The 18883-nt window shown below is 38.6% G+C and overlaps 1 protein-coding gene across 4 annotated transcripts in view; it reads left to right on the plus strand.

Annotated features, from left to right (window-relative positions):
* Positions 1-14822: 14822 nt before the first annotated feature.
* ZBBX (zinc finger B-box domain containing) overlaps positions 14823-18883 on the plus strand; it is a 124966-nt gene continuing 120905 nt past the window's right edge. For 3 of the 4 annotated variants that reach the window (XM_070792218.1, XM_070792223.1, XM_070792221.1), the window contains exons 1-2: positions 14823-14919; positions 16978-17083. In XM_070792218.1, the coding sequence (XP_070648319.1) occupies positions 17035-17083 (49 nt within the window). In that variant the 5' untranslated portion in view covers positions 14823-14919; positions 16978-17034. Of the gene's footprint in view, positions 14920-16977; positions 17084-18883 lie in introns of those variants that run through there. The other variant, XM_070792227.1, reaches the window with a different exon arrangement.

The raw sequence follows: 18883 nt of genomic DNA on the forward strand, positions 1-18883 counted from the left end.
TGAGGCAATGGCTGGAGAGAATTGAAAGTGTATGAAGAAAATATTCATTAATATTCTGCAAGGTAGTATCATTACTTTATTTCTTAAACCATTATGGAAATACTGTCAATCTGATATTCTTGAAAACTAAACCCAAATAAATAATGCTAAAAAAACCCAAGGTTGTGATAAAATCAATAAAAATGAATAAAATGAGTGACAATGGAGATTTGTTTAACTGAGCACAAGAAAGAATTGGATAAATTAACTGCATGAATCAGTTAAGACTTAAGCTGCTAAAAATAAACTCAAATGTAGTGGCTTAAATAAGAAAGAAGGTAAATAATTCTTCCTTTTATGTAAGAGTCTGTTTGGAGATGAGTATTTAGATTGGCGACTCACTCACATTCCATTGATAAGAATTTAGTCATACAGCCATACCTAGCTTTTAGAGAGGCTGGGCAATGTAATTCCTAAGTAGTTTACTGTATTACCAGGGAAAAAAGGGTAAAATAATTTTTTGTTTTGCTTTAAGTTAACATGCATTCTGCTAATGATGATTATATTTAGCTTAGGCTCTGAAAGCAGTTTGTGAAATCGCTGCATCACCAGATAGAAACCACATCTTACACTTACTCTCTAGGGTATCTCATCTCATCCCTTGCTTTAAATTCCATCCATATGTTGATGATTCCCAAAATTTATATTTCCAGCTTTGATTATTGCTGAAAATATACTAGAGTGTTACAGGGAATAGCTTACTCATCCATCCACTTGAATGTCAAATCAGATAATGGCACCAATATCCATCCAAAATCTAGAAGCCAGATTAGATTTTTCCCCATTTACATGAAGACAATCTCTGAGTTTCCACCCTCACTTTCTTCTATTTGTAATAAAACCCTGGGTTTTAGATGGACACCTGGTCTCCCAGCTACCGACTATATTTCCAGCTTCCCTTGCAGCCAGGTGTGGTCACATGACCAAGCGCTGTTTAAAGGGATATAGACCGAAGCCAAGCAATTTCCAGGTCATGTCCATAAAACAAGTGGTGGTAAACTGAGTTGTCATACTTGTACATAAATATTTATAGAAACTTTATTGTAAGAGATAGAAATCTAGATACAATCAAATGTTCATTAAAAGGTGAGTATATAAAAAATTGTGGTATATCTATCAAGCGAAATGATTCTCAGCAACAAAAGGGAACAAACTGCTAATAAACACATCAACACACAAAAGTGTCGAAAACATGCTGAGTGGAAGAAGTTTAACACAAAAATGTGCAAACTTTATACCTTTAGTAAATTCAAGAATAGAAAAAATTATTCCACAATGGAAGACAGCAGATCAGTGGCTGTTTGAAAGTATTAACTGCAGAGGCAAACAGGAGCTTTGGGAAAATGATATATATTTTCTGTATAATGATTTTAGTGGTAGTTATGTGAATACATTTATCAAAACTCATGTATTTTTGATGTAAACTTAAAATATGTGTATTTTATTGTACTGTGTGTGTGTGTGTGTGTGTGTGTGTGCACGCATGTGCTCAGTTGCTTAGTCATGTCTGGTTCTTTGCAACCCTATAGACTGTAGCCCACCAGGCTTCTCTGTCCATGGAATTTTCCAGGCAAGAATACCGGAGTGGGTTACCGTTTCCTATTCTAGGGGATCTTCTTGACCCAGGGATTGAACCCACTTTTCTGGTGTCTCCTATATTGGCAGGCAGATAGATCCTTTACCACTGGGAAGACCACTATGTATATATATATATGCTGTTAAGTCGCTTCAGTTGTGTCCGACTCTGTACAACCCCATAGACAGCAGCCCACCAGGCCCCGCCGTCCCTGGGATTCTCCAGGCAAGAACACTGGAGTGGGTTGCCATTTTGTCCTCCAATGCATGAAAGTAAAAAGTCAAAGTGAAGTCGCTCAGTCATGTCCGACTCTTAGCTACCCTATGGACTGCAGCCTACGAGGCTCCTCCATCCGTGGGATTTTCCAGGCAAGAGTACTGGAGTGGGTTGCCATTGCCTTCTCTGATATATATATACCAAAGGTATATATATATATATATATATATATATATATATATATATATATATATAGTGGTAGCTCAACTGGTAAAGAATCCGTCTGCAATGCAGGAAACCCTGGTTCATTTCTTGAGTTGGGAAGATCCACTGGAGAACAGATAGACTACCCACTCTAGTATTCCTGGGCTTCCCTGGTGGCTCAAATGGTAAAGAATCCACCTGCAATGTGGGAGACCTGGCTTTGATCCCTGGGTTGGGAAGATTCCCTGGAGGAGGGTATGGCAACTCGTTCCAGTATTTTTGCCTGCAGAATCCCCATGGACAGAGGAGCCTGGTGGGCTACAGTGTATGGGGTCACAAAGAATTGGACATGACTGGGCAACTAAGCCAGATATATATGTGTGTGTGTGTATATATATATATATATATATATATAGACACAGCACTATATGTGTATATACATGTATATATATCGATAAATTTAGGTGAAAGAAAAATGACCTTGTTTAGAGACCAAATGGTAACAATTAAAAATCAATCATGTTGAAAAGAAGTACTTCACAGAACTAGAAAAACAAATGGCTATTAAAAAATGTTTAAACTCATTATGAAGTAAATGAAAATTTAAGATTTGCAAATTTATGCTTTTATCATATCAACTGCTACAAAAACAAACAGAAGATTCTGATATCTGGTCTGATGAGCTTCTTTTGGCAAGAAGTTTGGAAGTCACCATTCAATCCTAACAACAAGTAAAAGGCTGAGAAAGTGAAAAATCAACAGTGCTTCTTAGATCCATAAGAGAAATGAGGTCACAGGGCAAGCCACTGCCCCCCAGACTATAGAGACCTATCAGCAAATACAGAGAATCACAACTTTCTGGACCAGAAACATCCTGGGGAACCAGTGCCAGGGTCAGGAAATCAGAACCGTGATTGAAGAATTGCAAGAGGTGCAGTGTAGACAACTCAGAAAAGTAAAAACTCCAGAGGGACCCAGTCATTGGAGGGACCCCACACTTCTGTGTGTTTTAACTTCTGAAATGTTACCAGGTTCTCATAGTGAATATTGGAGGAAAACCCCTCATGCTTTTGGCAAGGGGAGGGGAAAAGTTATGTTAAAATATAGCAGAGCTTTCAGTTCTTCTTCAGAAGATCTACCCTTAGGAACAATTATTTAATCAGAGTCTAACCTGCTGGGATTTTTGCAGAGTCTAACTGACCTGGGGGAAGGGCAATACTCAGCTCCAGATGACTGGTCATTCTGACCCAGCTGAAGGGGAGGTAGAGGAACTGAGAAGCGTATGGGAAGTTAACAGTCCAGAGTGTTAAAGTATGTGAGGCAAAACTGGAAAAACTGAAAGCAGATTTTTATAAGTTGATTATTATGGTTGGAGGCTTCAACACTCCTCTATCTGAAATGGACAAATTGAAGAGGCAAAAAAATCAGTAAGGACAGACTGAATTCATCAACATCATCAGTCAGCTGGATATAAAGGACATCAGTAGACTGCTTCATACAACAAGGGCAGAATACACATTCTTCTAAAGCACACATGGATTTTCACCAAGATAGACCACATTCTAGGCCATAAAATACACATTAATACATTTAAAATAATAGAAATCATACAGTGTCTGCTCTCAAACCATAAAGAAGCTAAATTAGAAATCGATAATGGGATGATTGCTGGAAAATCTTCAAATACTTGAATTAACACACTCTAAATAATACATAGGTCAAAGAAGGAATATAAGCAAAATGAAAACATATGTTTTGAACCAAATGAAAAATTAGACATAATTTATCAATAATTGTGGGATGCAGTGAATGCAGTGTTTAGGAGGGAAATTTCCAGCATTCAATGTATACATTGGAAGAATGTAATACTTCTATGATCTAAAATCAATTATCTAAGTTTCTACCTTAGGAATCTAAAGAAAAGAATAAGGCAAAATTAAATCCAAAGTAAGCAGAAGAAAAGAAATGATAAGAATTAAAACAGAAATCAATAAAATTGAAAATGGGAAATCAACAGAGAAACTAAGTGGAACAAATAGCTGGTTCTTTGAAATGATCAATAAAATCAACGTCTCTGTCTAATCTACCTAAGGAAAAATGAGAGAACATCTCTATGTCCACAGATTTGATAACCTAGAGGAAATGGACCAGTTTCTTGAAAGACAAAATTTGCCAACACACACATAGTAGACTATCTGAATAGGCCTATACCTGTTAAACAAAGAGCCAATAATTAATAAACTTTCAAAACTGAAAGCAACAAATTTCACTGGTGAGTTCCACCATACATTTAAGGAAGAAATTATACCAGTCTTGTACAATTTCTTTCAGAAGAGCAGCAGAGGCACTACTCTAATTCATTTTATGAGGCTAACATTACTCTAATAAAAAACCAGAAAAGGACAATTTAGGAAAAGAAAACTATCAACTAATATCTCTCATGATATAAATGTAAAAATTCCATCTTTGGATCCATAAATATTGGAGATCATCCTTTTTCCTCAACCTCTAATTAATTCCAAGTCCACTAATGGATTTGTCATATAGATATTTGATTCTTATTTTCATTTTAATTCTGCTATCTTGTCCTAGGCCAGTAGTATCTGCCCGAACCAGGGTCTCCTGCATTGCAGGACGATTCTTTACCAACTGAGCTATCAGCGAAGCCCGACTATGGCTACTGCCTCTTAATTAGTCTCTCCTTTGCCAGACTTGTATGACCGTCATTTCTTTTATCCCATTCCTACTTCTCCTAAGTTCCTTTCAAGTTTCAATAAGGCTGTCATTTTCAGATTCTCGAAACTTACCATGGGCTTCCCTGATGACTCATTGGGTAAAGAATTCACCCTTCAAGGCAGGAGACTCAGGAGATGTGGGCTCAATCCCTGGGTCAGGAAGATCCCCTGGATGAGGAAACAGCAACCCACTCCAGTATTCTTGCATGAAAAATCCCACGGACAGAGGAGCCTTGCGGGCTGTAGTCCAAAGAGTTGCAAAGAGTCAAACACAACTGAACAGCAGAACAGCAAACGTAGCACACTCTAACTCATCATGGGGAAGTTTGCATGTTGTTTTTTTTCCTACCCACAACATGCCCTAATTTCGTGCACTCCCTTGATCAAACCTGGAGTTCCTACTCAACATCTGGGTCAAACCAAAATCATTTAGGCTAAGAAATCTTTCTTGAACTTTCAACTGTTGGGTTAATTTCCTTCCTCTGTGCTTCTAGAGTATTATGTTCTCACACAGTTTTAGTAGTTAATATTCTGAGTTTCTTGTCTGTATCTCCTGTCTTTTCTGCAATGGCAGAATACAATTTATCCTGCTCATCCTTGTAGCCATTATTTATCCAAGTAACTGGGACAAAATACGTTCTCAAGAAGTATTTGGTTGATGTCTACACCCTCATGAAAGCTAGCTACATTATATACATATGGTTTTTTGAATCAGTGCAAAGATGGATAATACATAGGTCATGTTAACTCACAGTGGGCATAAGAATGGTACGTCTAGTTTGTTCTACAGTGGAGAGATTTGGGACAACTTCAGGATGTTTTGGGAGCAACTTCTGCAAAAGGTAAGGCTGTTATAAAATGTTTCACAAAATCCAATGAAAAATCTGCCCTTGGGGATCAGAGCTATAGAATAAAGTTGATGAAAGAAAATTACTGTTAGACATCTCATGTCAAACAAACCTAATAACTCTTGTTTTGTGCCTCCCAGCTTGAGCGCATAAGAGAAAAAATGCAAATTTTCCAAATGAAGTAGAACTAACAGTGCATAAATCTCAAGAAGACAGTAGGATACACTTATTAAAAGGATCAAAATGAATGTCGTTTTCTCAGAAATGCTAGCTTTTTTTCTTTTTAAGATTAGCTTTTTCCTAAAGCTACATCAATTATAAATAATTGTCTGCTACAAAACTAGCACTGCTAAACTTAAAGAAAATAAACTAAGAAATTAAACTGATTAAAAAATAAAAGGTTTTTATCCTTTTTTGATAGAATGGCTTCAAAATATGCCAAATGACCTTCCTAACTTTGTATATGTAGGAATATTAATTTAAAATTAAGAGAGACATGGATTAATGTTCAACCATTGTGTAAAATAATTCCCTGGGAATCTAACTTTGGACTTACCTTATAAAAGAAGTAGGGGCTTCCCTGGTGGCTCATGTGGTAAAGAATCTACCTGCAATGTAGGACACCGTGGTTCAATCCTTGGGTTGGAAAGATCTCTTGGAGAAGGGAATGGCTACGCATTCCAGTATTCTTGCCTGGAGAATTCCACGGACAGAGAAGACTGGTGGGCTCCAGTCCACAGCATCACAAAGAGTCAGACACAATTGAGTGCCTGGTAACTTTAGTCCTACAATTCTAACAGTCATTTTCGTCAAGATTTTTTTTTTTTTCTCCACAACTGAAACTAAGCTATGCCAGTTTAACTAATAAAGGGGAATTTAAGATTATTAGAGTGTATCATGGAACCCAAAGGCTAGAATGTAGCTAGTTCTCAGGAAAGGGAATACTTCTATAAAATTCCCTGCTTTCTTTCTTTTTAAAATTCCTTTTTTTTTTTTTTCCATTTTTTTTTTCTTTCTGTTGTCCACATGGCAGAATATTGCTAACCCAAGAATCACTCTCTCAGTCTCAAATCTACATTCTCACAAGAAAGAATCTTGTTTGAATTTATTTATATATTTACGGACTCAGTCCACTAGATCATTACCAGCGTGGCCTGGATTGTGCAGAAAAACTCAAAAGCTCACAAATTGTTGCCAGGCAAAGGGAGGGAAATGAGGGACAAATTATTGGTATCAGTCAGTCAGTCTTTCCCATTCTGTTGTTTTCCTCTATTTCTTTGCCTTGATCACTGAGGAAGGCTTTCTTATCTCTCTTGTTATTCTTTGGAACTCTCCATTCAGATGCTTATATCTTTCCTTTTCTCCTTTGCTTTTTGCTTCTCTTCTTATACTTTATTGTTATTGTTTTTCAGTTGCTAAGTTGTGTCTGACTCTTTGTGACCCCATGGACTGCAGCATGCCGGGCTTCCCTGTCCTTCCCTATTTCCTGGAATATGATCAAACTCATGATAGAGTGGTGATGCCAGCCAACCATCTCATGTTTTGTCTTCCCCTTCTCCTCTTGTCCTCAGTCTTTCCCAGTATCATGGTTGTTTCCAATGATTTGGCTTTTCACATCAGGTGGCCAAACTGTGGGAGCTTCAGCTTTGCCATCAGTCCTTCCAATGCATATTCAGGGTTGATTTCCTTTAGGATTAACTGGCTTTTCTCCTTGCAGTTCAAAGGACTCTCAAGCATCTTCCCTAACACCAAAGTTCAAAAGCATCAATTCTTTGGCACTCAGTCTTCCTTATGATCCAACTCTTACATCCATACACTACTACTGGAAAAACAACAGCTTTGACTAATACTGATGTTTGTTGGCAGCAAAGAGATATCTCTGTTTTTCAATATAGTATCTAGGTTTGCCATAGCTTTTCTTCCAAGGAGCGAGCATCAATCTTTAGATGGAACCAAAAAATACTAACTTCATATTAAATTGGAAGGTGCAGAAAAAACAAAATAAAATAATTTTTTGTTCAAATGGACTTTTTTTCCTAGAAACCTCATCACCTGAATTCTCTCTTTGCCTACTCTGAACTTGTTTACCTAAGCTGAGTGTAGGTGTATTTATATTGGCAACACGTTTCAGGGACCAATGGCAATTCTTTTTTTATCACTTATTTTAGTGCGTGCTTCTCAATGGTAAATATATGAACGACACTGAGGATAACTGAGAATCACATTAATACATTCATGCATCGTGTCATGTTCATTTGTGAGGACCTTGCAATGAACACTGCAAGATAAAAAGGCCAAGTATTGGTTTCATATCCATCTATTTTCGGTATGTTGGATGAATATCTGTATCAAATCCAGCTCCTCCATAGTTTTTTGAAGGCTCCTGGGACGTTTTCAACTCCTCCTTTAGCTGTGGCTACTCTCTATATGTTGATGGCATGATCAGACACTCTAATATACACGATCCATCACTTTCCCTACAACTCGACTTAATTTTACTTTTGAGATAACAATCAGAAACAATAAAAATATTTCCGATCGCAAACTCAAAATTAAAAACTTGAAAAGTGAACTCATTTCTGTGCCATCTCTGTGGTCCTCATTCTGTAAACTGTTCCCTATTTGACATCCACATTTCTTCAGTCTTCAGATCCTGCTGGAATTTATGAAATCCCCTTGAATCTCTTTCCTTTGGCCTGTGCCCTCTGCATCGATTTATTCCAGACTCATCATTTCTATCTTAGACTAATATAACCATACTTTAAATATGTTTTTTTGTCTCCATTTTATCCTTTGGCTCTATTTGCATCTTAGCATGCTGAGATGATTATTTTCTGTTAAAAAAAAAAAAAATTTGTAGTTTCCACTGTGAACAGTGTAATGTCTGAGGTGCTTTTAAATTTGACTCTAGCACAGCTTTTTATCTTATCTCCCTGACATGTATATTATGTCTGGACCAACCAGAACTTCTGGCTATGCCACACATGTCTCTCTCCCATACTTTGTGAATATAGTACTTGCTACATTACATATTAATTATTTGTGATCTCTTACTTTCCTCAATAGACAATGGGTTCCTCAAAGGCAGAGATACAGCCTTTGTTCCTTTTTGTATCCACTTTTAGGCAGTGTCCACAATAGAGCAGGTGTTGAATAAACGCTGGTTGAAAACGACATGCCCATTGAAAAAGCTTATATATTTATTTTTCAACTGGGAAAGGACTACACATTGAAGGAAGCAGGAATTTATCATATGCCCTACACTTGTGAAACATCAGTAATCATTGCCTGTGTTATGGAAATTTATTTGCTGAAGAATTCTATGTCATGGGTGACCACCAGAAATTACAATGCTGAGAAAAATTACAAAAAGGACAATGTCACACCTTAACTATAAGTTTCTTCTCTTTCCTTTTTAAGTTTAGTCCATAAGATATATCTAAATACATTTATATCATACTAATTTATGTTTTTAAAAAATCTTTTTGTAATTTTATGTTGCCTCTAAAGCTTGGCTATCCTTGACAATTTGAAAAATCCCATACATATGTAATAGGATGTTATATCCACTGTCTGCCTAGGCATGAGGAAAGTAGATGTTCCATTTCAAAGTAAAGCTAAATTTCAGGACTTGTAAAAAGGAGATGATAGAAAATCTGTTTTATAATCCTGATTTGATTATCCACTTCTGCCTGTAATAAACTTCGGGGAACCAAGAGTGGAGTGGATATTGAAAGAGTACTTTTGATAAGTTTCTGCTCTGTCATGTGTCCCATCTCCCTTCAGAAGAGGAAAGCTTGGTATCCACTATCAAAATATAATTTCAGAAATTAAGAACATGATGGTCTATAAATATATTAATAGAATTTACATGTTTATTTAATTCATAAAGGAAGGAACCACCAGGATGGTTAAATTGGTTCAAAAACCTAATGCAAATGATGTAAAAATTGTAGATGGAAAAAAAACCTACCAGTTAATATATTACTTCACAGAATCAGAGCTTTATGACTAGTAAACGATAATCACACAAAGGAACATTTTCCTAGAGGATAAGATAACCTTTGAGTGGGCTTTTGGAGTGTATCTGAAATGACATGTAGTTATTCCTTTAAATGATTTCCAAGCTTCAGACAGTGTCTATTAACTGTCCCTGACCATCATTTCAAGCCTGGTAAGATGTACATCAGTGGGTCCGTGCAGTTGGGGACACAGTGGGCTGGTTTTGTATTCCATCTGAGGAGTCAGAAGTACAATTGCTAGGCCGGCAGGTTGCTGGTGTTTGAGGCAAAGAGAGATGACCATGCTGGCTGTCCTGCATTCCCACAGTGTGGAAGGGAAAGTATGAAAGAGCATTTTCTGTAGGTCTGACATGGAACATGCAAAAATGTAAGAGAAAGTAGGTCATTTAAAATTCTCTCCAGGAGAACCACTAAGACCCTGGAGAGAGAAACAAAAATGATTAGTTGATGCTTAGGGGTTCAGTAAGCAAAGGTCTAAGAATGCATGGTGTGCATCCAGAGCAAGGCAGGTAAGAGGTCCTCAGTGGATGTGGGGGGGCTGTGGATGTGGTCTCTGGGGAATGATATACTTTCAACACCTGTGAGGCTCACACCAGGCAAGGCAGGACATTTTTGTTTTAACCCTCACCCTTTCCTGTGATCCTAATGTAGGCGATCAGTCAGACTAAAACATGAATGGATGGTGCAGAATGGAAACCCAAGCTTTTCTTAAAGGTTCTGCGACTCCAGGCTTTCCTGCATTCAGGAGGTCCAACCACTGTGAAAAGAAAAGCCTTAGTGCTAAGTCACATGTGGAGTTTTGACAATTATGTGCGGTTGAACCTTTTTATTACTCATCTAAGAGCTTCCTCAGCGATCAATGCAAAGAAATAGAGGAAAACAACAGATTGGGAAAGACTACAGATCTCTTCAAGAAAATTAGAGATACCAAGGGAATATTTCATGCAAAGATGGGCTCGATAAAGGATAGAAATGGTATGGACCTAACAGAAGCAGAAGATATTAAGAAGAGGTAGCAAGAATACACAGAAGAACTGTGCAAAAAAGATCTTCATGACCAAGATAATCAGGATGGTGTGATCACTTACCTAGAGCCAGACATCCTGGAATGTGAAGTCAAGTGGGCCTTAGAAAGCATCACTACGAACAAAGCTAGTGGAAGTGATAGAATTTCAGTTGAGCTATTTCACATCCTGAAAGATGATGCTGTGAAAGTGCTGCACTCAATATGCCAGCAAATTTGGAAAACTCAGGAGTGGCCACAGGACTGGAAAAGGTCAGTTTTCATTCCAGTCCCAAAGAAAGGCAATGCCAAAGAATGCTCAAACTACACACAATTGCACTCATCTCACACACTAGTAAAGTAATGCTCAAAATTCTCCAAGCCAGACTTCAGCAATACATGAACCGCGAACTTCCAGATGTTCAAGCTGGTTTTAGAAAACGCAAAGGAACCAGAGATCAAACATCCTCTGGATCATGGAAAAAGTAAGAGAGTTCCAGAAAAACATCTATTTTTGCTTTGTTAATTATGCCAAAGCCTTTGACTATGTGGATCCCAATAAACTGTGGAAAATTCTGAAGCAGATGGGAATACCAGGCCACCTGACCTGCCTCTTGAGAAACCTATATGCAGGTCAGGAAGCAACAGTTAGAACTGGACATGGAACAACAGACTGGTTCCAAATAGGAAAAGGAGTACGTCAAGGCTGTATATTGTCACCCTGCTTATTTAACTTGTATGCAGAGTACATCATGAGAAACTCTTGGCTGGAAGAAGCACAAGCTGGAATCAAGATTGCTGGGAGAAATATCAATAACCTCAGATATGCAGATGATACCACCCTTATGGCAGAAAGTGAAGAGGAACTCAAAAGCCTCTTGATGAAAGTGAAAGTGGAGAGTGAAAAAGTTGGCTTAAAGCTCAACATTCAGAAAACAAAGATCATGGCATCTGGTCCCATCACTCCATGGGAAATAGATGGGGAAACAGTGGAAACAGTGTCAGACTATTTTTGGGTGCTCCAAAATCACTGCAGATGGTGATTGCAGCCATGACATTAAAAGACGCTTACTCCTTGGAAGAAAAGTTATGACCAACCTAGACAGCATATTGAAAAGCAGAGACATTACTTTGCCAACAAAGGTCTGTCTAGTTAAGGCTATGGTTTTTCCAGTGATCATGTATGGATGTGAGAGTTGGACTGTGAAGAAAGCTGAACACCGAAGAATTGATGCTTTTGAACTGAGGTGTTGGAGAAGACTCTTGAGTGTCCCTTGGACTGCAAGGAGATCCAACCAGTCCATCCTAAAGGAGATCAGCCCTGGGATTTCTTTGGAAGGAATGATGTTAAAGCTGAAACTCCAGTACTTTGGCCACCTCATATGCGAAGTGTTGATTCATTGGAAAAGATTCCGATGCTGGGAGGATTGGGGGCAGGAGGAGAAGGGGACGACAGAGGATGAGATGGCTGGATGGCATCACCGACTCGATGGACGTGAGTTTGAGTGAACTCTGGGAGTTGGTGATGGACAGGGAGGCCTGGCGTGCTGCGATTCATGGGGTCGCAAAGAGTTGGACACGACTGAGCGACTGAATTGAACTGAAGAGCTTTTATTACCTGTGAGGGACTAGGAAGTCCTGAGAACCACCACAGCTTTCCTCCAGATAGTGCCAACCAAGTGCAAAATAAGGTTACTTGATGAGTTGGGCTTGCTTAACGAAAGTTATGTGTTTGTGTGGTTTGTGTGTGTGTGTGTGTGTGTGTGTGTGAGAGAGAGAGAGAGAGAGAGAGAGAATGAATGTGTCTTTTTGAGCATGACCTTGCAGTTATTTTTTGAAATCAGTTAAGTCTGTGCTCTCAATTTCTTCACAGTTAATTTTTATCTTTTTAAATTGACTATCTCCAGTTCAGAAAACTTGCATTCAGGTCTTGTCTTTAGATTAGCACAATAAAGCATGGATTTGCCAAAATCCTCAGGAATACCATTCCCTCCATTGATATTGACGTGGCAACCTATTTGCAGAATAGTGTGTCAGTGTTGCCGGTATGTCAGTTAAATGTACTCTGCTTCAGCAGAAAGGATATTCTCTCTCTAGAGGTGTTACTCCTTTTACATGTTCAGTTTGTCACGAATCATGTTTTGAAAGACAAGCACATCCTTTTTTTCACTTTACTATGTAACTTGGCATGGGATTGTTTTTTGGCTCTGTTTTGTTTTGCATAAGTGTGCATGAACTAAGATCTTTTCCTAAATATAAGTATGATAATGTCCATCTTAAGTTTTTGAAAAGTGCCAGGATAATTTATACAATATTTTTATGAGTTTAATTTTCTATTGCTCCAGTCAATATGTTGCAAAAACTCATTTTTGAAGTAAAATCAGTGCTGTACAGAAGTGATTAGCATTTTTACACAACAGACTGCTCTAGATTGAGTTGGAGTTGAAGTTTGTTTACTGCCCCCTCTGTCTGGAATGCTTCTTGCCTTGGCTGCCACATGTCTTCCTCTATTATTCAGAGACTTCTCTGATAATCTAATCTAATTTGAACTCTTATTTCCTATTTCTTGATCATTATTCTTAAAAGCCCCTGACCACTAATTATATGTTTATTTATTGTCAAATAAAGTATACATTTGACAACAGGAGGGGCTATGTTTTCTTCACAGCAGTATTTTCAAAACATGGAACAATGTTTTCAGGACCTGGAACTCAAGAAATATTTGTTGAATAAATAAATGGATGAATGGATGAATGAATGAAGAGAAGAATGCTGGAAATAACTTCCTGGCAGTTCAAAGAGCACAGCTGCCTGAAAAATACAGTCCTGCACAAGAAACTTCTAGTAGTATTACACATTCACTTGAAATTTGTCATTGCACTAGATTTAAAGGAAGGACTTGGTGAATTTATACCATGAGCACTAAGATAACCACCATAGCTGCAAAATCACCACTATTTTTCAGCCATTTAGTATCTACTGTGGTTTAGTGCTAAAAACTTAACATAGTTTCATTCAATCTTTCATGTTACATGATATGTGGGTTAAACCAATAATTACCTTATGTAACCAGTTAACTGGGCCTTACAACTCACTCAAGGTCCCACAGCAGGTGAGTTATGGCAGGACCAGGACTCAGACTCAGCTCTGCCCTTATTTCTAAGCCCAGTCATAGCCGCATGGCTATCATTGTCCTTTCTCATCTATGCTGGTTATAATCTTATACAGTTGAATCTACCAGGTGAAAACATTTGATGTGTTCTTAAATAGGTATTGACAGGCACATTAATGTGGAAAGCAGTGGTGCAAGAGTTAGTATCTCAGCTATTGCTTAGCAGTTGAGATTATTAGTCCAGTAATAAGATTCAGTGTGGAGTCTTAGCTTAGACATTTTTTAGACTGACTGCAGAACAAACCCCTGATGGTTCAGACAAAAGAGTTTGCCTGCAATGCAGGAGACCTGAGTTCAATCCCTGGGTTGGGAAGATCCCTGGAGGAGGGCATGGCAACTCACTCCAGTATTCTTGTCAGGAGAATCCCCATAGACAGAGGAGCCTGGGGAGTTAAATCGTCCATGGGGTCGCAAAGAGTCGGACATGACTGAGACTAAGCCCAGCTCAGCAGAACAAAGCAGATATCCTACTTGCAGTGTAAGTAAAAACAGAGATTAAAAACTACAGCCTATTTAGGAATCCAAAAATAAGTTCACTACAGGTGACTCTCTGGAAGGGAAAAGTTGAGAAGTGTGAGTAGATTGTGAGAGAAACGTCTCTCTCAACTCTTACACCCCCGCCCCCCATGTGTCGTATATTTGATATAAGGAAAAGAGCGTTTTAGGCTTGTCAAAGACTTAGATTCTAGTTCTGACTGCCTATTGTGACCTTTGGTAAGCCACTGAACAGTATGTATGTGAGAGTTCTGAACTGCTTGGGTTAATTCTTCGTGGGTCTGCCATTTGCTAGCTCTGTAATTTTGTGTTGTTATTCAAACTTTCTAGAATATAGCAGGGGCTCAGTAAGTGTTAGCCAACTGTTACCCACTCGGGCACAAAGCTTCCAGCACCCGCCCTTTCCCTTTTCTCTTTCTCTTCCGCTCTCTCCTTCTTCCTCCCATTCTAAAGGGCTCCCTTGCTCCCTCTGCGGGCCGACGGCCACAGTACCAAGCCTTCTGGTTGCTATGGGTACCGAGGTAACGCGGTAACCAAGGAGACCAAGGCGGAAGCTCTGGGCTGCTGGCTGCGGCTTGCTAGAGTGACGCCGACGTCTGGGGGCTCCAGGTGGGTCGGCTGGTTGCGGTGGCGGCGGGCGGTGGGCTTCGCAGTCGGCTTAGCGGGCAGCGCGCTGGGTGTGGGTGGTGCAGGAGCGGGTGGGACAGCAGGAAAGGAGACTGGACTCCGGGGGAAGCTGGGGGTGCAGGTCCAGCAGGTGTTAGTTGAACACCTGCCGTGTGTCTTACACTGGGCCAGGCACGCGGGCTGCAGGAAGTGGCTTGACTTCCGGAGTTGAGCGTCTTTTCTCCAAACAAAAGACTTTACAGGCAGTGATGCTATTGGATTCATGAACGAGGGTGAACCCCAGATAGTGAAACGTGGGGCTTCTTCACATCACTTGTACCCTTTCTATAACGCAGACTTTTGGAAAGAAGTTTTTGAATCTTGAAAAATTTGGTGCCCTGACAAATCATTTTCACGCCCCTTTTGTAACCTTCCTTCTTCCCAGGCAGCCACATGCAGGCACTTCATTCTTAGAAGTCAACTCTTCCCAAGTAAAGATCTCGGTGAGGGGTGCCAGATTCCTGAGAAATCTGAAGCTGTGGGAGTTTTTTCTTCCTCGTCAGCGTTAGAGGAGCTCAGATAAATATTTCACTTACGTGTGTTTATATATGGAGGTAGCAAGACGTTAAAAAAGTACAAAGTTAGCTACCCAGGATTAGAACTATGCTAACTGTATGTTTATGGAAGATGAAACACACACACACACAAACACACACACACACACACACACACACACACCCCTACCTCTACTTCCCTCTAGCACCTTGCCTAGAGTCTGCTAGAGGTCTGTCCTGACCTCCCATAGTATTGCCAGTTGTGTCACAAATTAATTATTTGAAAGAATCTCAGTCCTTTATTTCCTTGAAATCACTAATACTTCCCACAATTACTTGCTTTTAAATTTTTTCCTACCTCCATCAGAGTGTAAGTTTAATGAGGGTTAGTACTATCCTTGCCTGGTTCACTTTGTTCCTCAGTGCTTTACCTGGTATATGACACATGGAAAAAAGAAAACAAAATGGGTGTGTTTGGTTTAATTTTTTTTTTCCGTTGGGTAGATTGTTCATTGAATTTAAAGCAGTGGGAAAAAATTAAATACTAAAAACTAGCACATTATTGGAGAAGGCGATGGCACTCCACTCCAGTACTCTTGCCTGGAAATCCCATGGACGGAGGAGCCTGGTGGGCTGCAGTCCATGGGGTCGCTAGGAGTTGGACACGACTGAGCGACTTCATTTTCACTTTTCACTTTCACGCATTGGAGAAGGACATGGCAACCCATTCCAGTGTTCTTGCCTGGAGAATCCCAGGGACAGGGGAGCCCGGTGGGCTGCCGTCTATGGGGTCGAACAGAGTCGGACACGACTGAAGAGACTTAGCAGCAGCACGTTATTACTGATAGTACACTGTGTGTGGGCACTGTACTAATTGCTGGGGATTCAAAATTCAATGGTAGGTCTGCCTTCAAATATTTGGGATACTTGGGGAAATAACCTTTATATAAGCAAAGCAGAAAATAAATAAATAAAAACACATGACAGCATATAGTAGTAGCAAATGAGTGTAATACACATTATTACACATGTTCTTACAGGAGAGAATCTCATTTCTAATGGAAGAAACCTTCATGATAGAGGTGGCCTTTGAACTGGGCACTGACAAAATAAAAGTTGGTGAGCTGAGAAAGTGGAAAATAAGGCATAAGGCTTAGGAAGATTGGAATGCATAATGCAGGATCTTAACTACTAAGCAGAGTAGCTAGGTATTTTTCCCCTGTGTTTAGGGGGAACCATTTAGAGACTAAATACATGGGAGCAATTTGTTATGCACTAGGGTTTCAGTGGTGTCTAAATAAATTGCTGTAAAATTTAGAAAATAGTTTTGGTCAAACAGTTCTTTTTATGACAGGTTAAGTGTACAACAGTGGGAAAAATCTGAATGATATAGATTAGTTATTTTAAGTTGTAGATTTTAAATCCAAAGAGGATCTAACAGGACTGAGAATAAAATCATAATTTCTGGTTTGTCACCAATCTTTGATGGGTGCCTTAATTTTTCCAGGCCTGAAAGATGTTCACAAGAGAACACCTTGGATAACAGTGGCATGTATGAGAACGGATGGGAGAAATAGACTATCAATATATAAAAGGACTTAAGTTTCTAAAAGGTATGGTTTATAAATTTAGAACTTATTATATGTAATCACATAAAGTTTTAGTTGATATAGAGGTAATAGTAATTATATATTACTTTATTATTATGCCTTTCAAATGACTTTTTAAGCTCCAGAAGAGTTTAAGTCTGACCCAGAGGCTCATTATGTTAAAAATAGACTTGAAATCAGAGCAGCTATGAATAAAGCAGAGCCTTGCTGCTCCCCTCACTTACTTCTCAAGGTAGTTTCTAAGACTACCCCTTTCCCTGAACCCTGAACTCTCTGAAGCCCTTTAGGAGCTCACAGCTTTATAGCCATGAATCAAAGACCTTTTGTTTGATATTCTGCAAATTAGGGACGAGGAGGCCCACAGCATCTTACAATGGATAAACAAAGAGGCTCAGACCCCTCTCACACAAAGGTCTCTTGAGTGTAAACTTGGTATCTTTTAATATTATCATTTTTATTTTATTGAAAAAATATATTAAAATGTAGTTCATTTACAGTGTTGTGTTGATTTTCAGGTATACAGCAAAATAATTCAGATATATATATATATATATATATATATATATATATATATATATGCTGTTTTTTAGATTCTTTCCATTATAGGTTATTACAAGATATTGAGTATAGTTCTCTGTGCTATGCAGTAGGTCCTTGTTGGTAATCTATTTTGTATATAGTAGTCTGTATATTTTATCCTTTCTCCTACCCTTTCCCTTTTGGTAACCATAAGTTTGTTTTCTATGTCTGTGGGTCTCTTTCTGTTTTGTAAGTAAGTTCATTTGTATCATTTTTTTAGATTCCACATATAAGTGATATCATATGATATTTGTCTTTATTTTCCCCTGGTGGCTCAGACAGTAAAAATTCTGCCTGCAAAGCAAGAGATCCAGGTTCGTTCCCTGGGTCAGGAAGATTACCCCAGAGAAGGGAATTGCTACCCACTCCAGTATTCTTGCCTGAAGAATTCTATGGCCGGAGGAGCCTGGTGGGTTACAGTCCATGGGGTCGCAAAGAGTTACACACTACTGAGCAACTAACACTTTCAGTACTTCACTTAGTATTATAACCTCTAGGTCCATTTCATTCCTTTTTTATGGGTAGTAACATCCCATTGTCATTTTCACAGGACTACTTTTCAGTTTTAGTTAGAAATTATTTTAAAAGGGTATCTTACCCCTTGATGTAAAGCTGAACTTTTTCAGTTTTTTGTAAATGAACCTGCACATAGAAGGTAAAAAGTGGGTGACTTAGGTACCATTTAGTGCTGTGAGGGAGTGCTTAATTATCTTAATTGGCTGAAATATTGAATGCAGCCATGATATTAATCCCTGGTTTACTTTCAGGGCCTATGGTAGGAGAAAATGACATGTGCTTATTTAGTAGGCCACTCACAAGCACAAGATATTATGCTATGGATCATGTGTTTATAGTCCTTTCTTTAGCTTTTAAAAAAGATGTTAATTTTAAAATATTATATATAGCATAATATTATATTTTAATATTAAAATATATTGCATATGTAATACATATGCATTTAAAATAAGGATCATATCAGACAGATAAAATATTACCTTTTTTATTAATTTAAGCAGTTTTAATTAAATTCATTTTCATTTAACATTTCTTGCTTGGGTCTTTAATTTCTTAGTACAATGGTAAACATTTTAATCTATTCAAAATAGCTTGCTTATTAGACCCCTTTAGTATGTGTTAATGGAGAAGGCGATGGCACCCCACTCTAGTACTCTTGCCTGGAAAATCCCATGGATGGAGGAGCCTGGTAGGCTGCAGTCTACCGGG

The sequence above is a fragment of the Bos indicus genome, chromosome 1 (assembly GCF_029378745.1).
Source record: "Bos indicus isolate NIAB-ARS_2022 breed Sahiwal x Tharparkar chromosome 1, NIAB-ARS_B.indTharparkar_mat_pri_1.0, whole genome shotgun sequence".
Lineage (NCBI taxonomy): Eukaryota > Metazoa > Chordata > Mammalia > Artiodactyla > Bovidae > Bos > Bos indicus.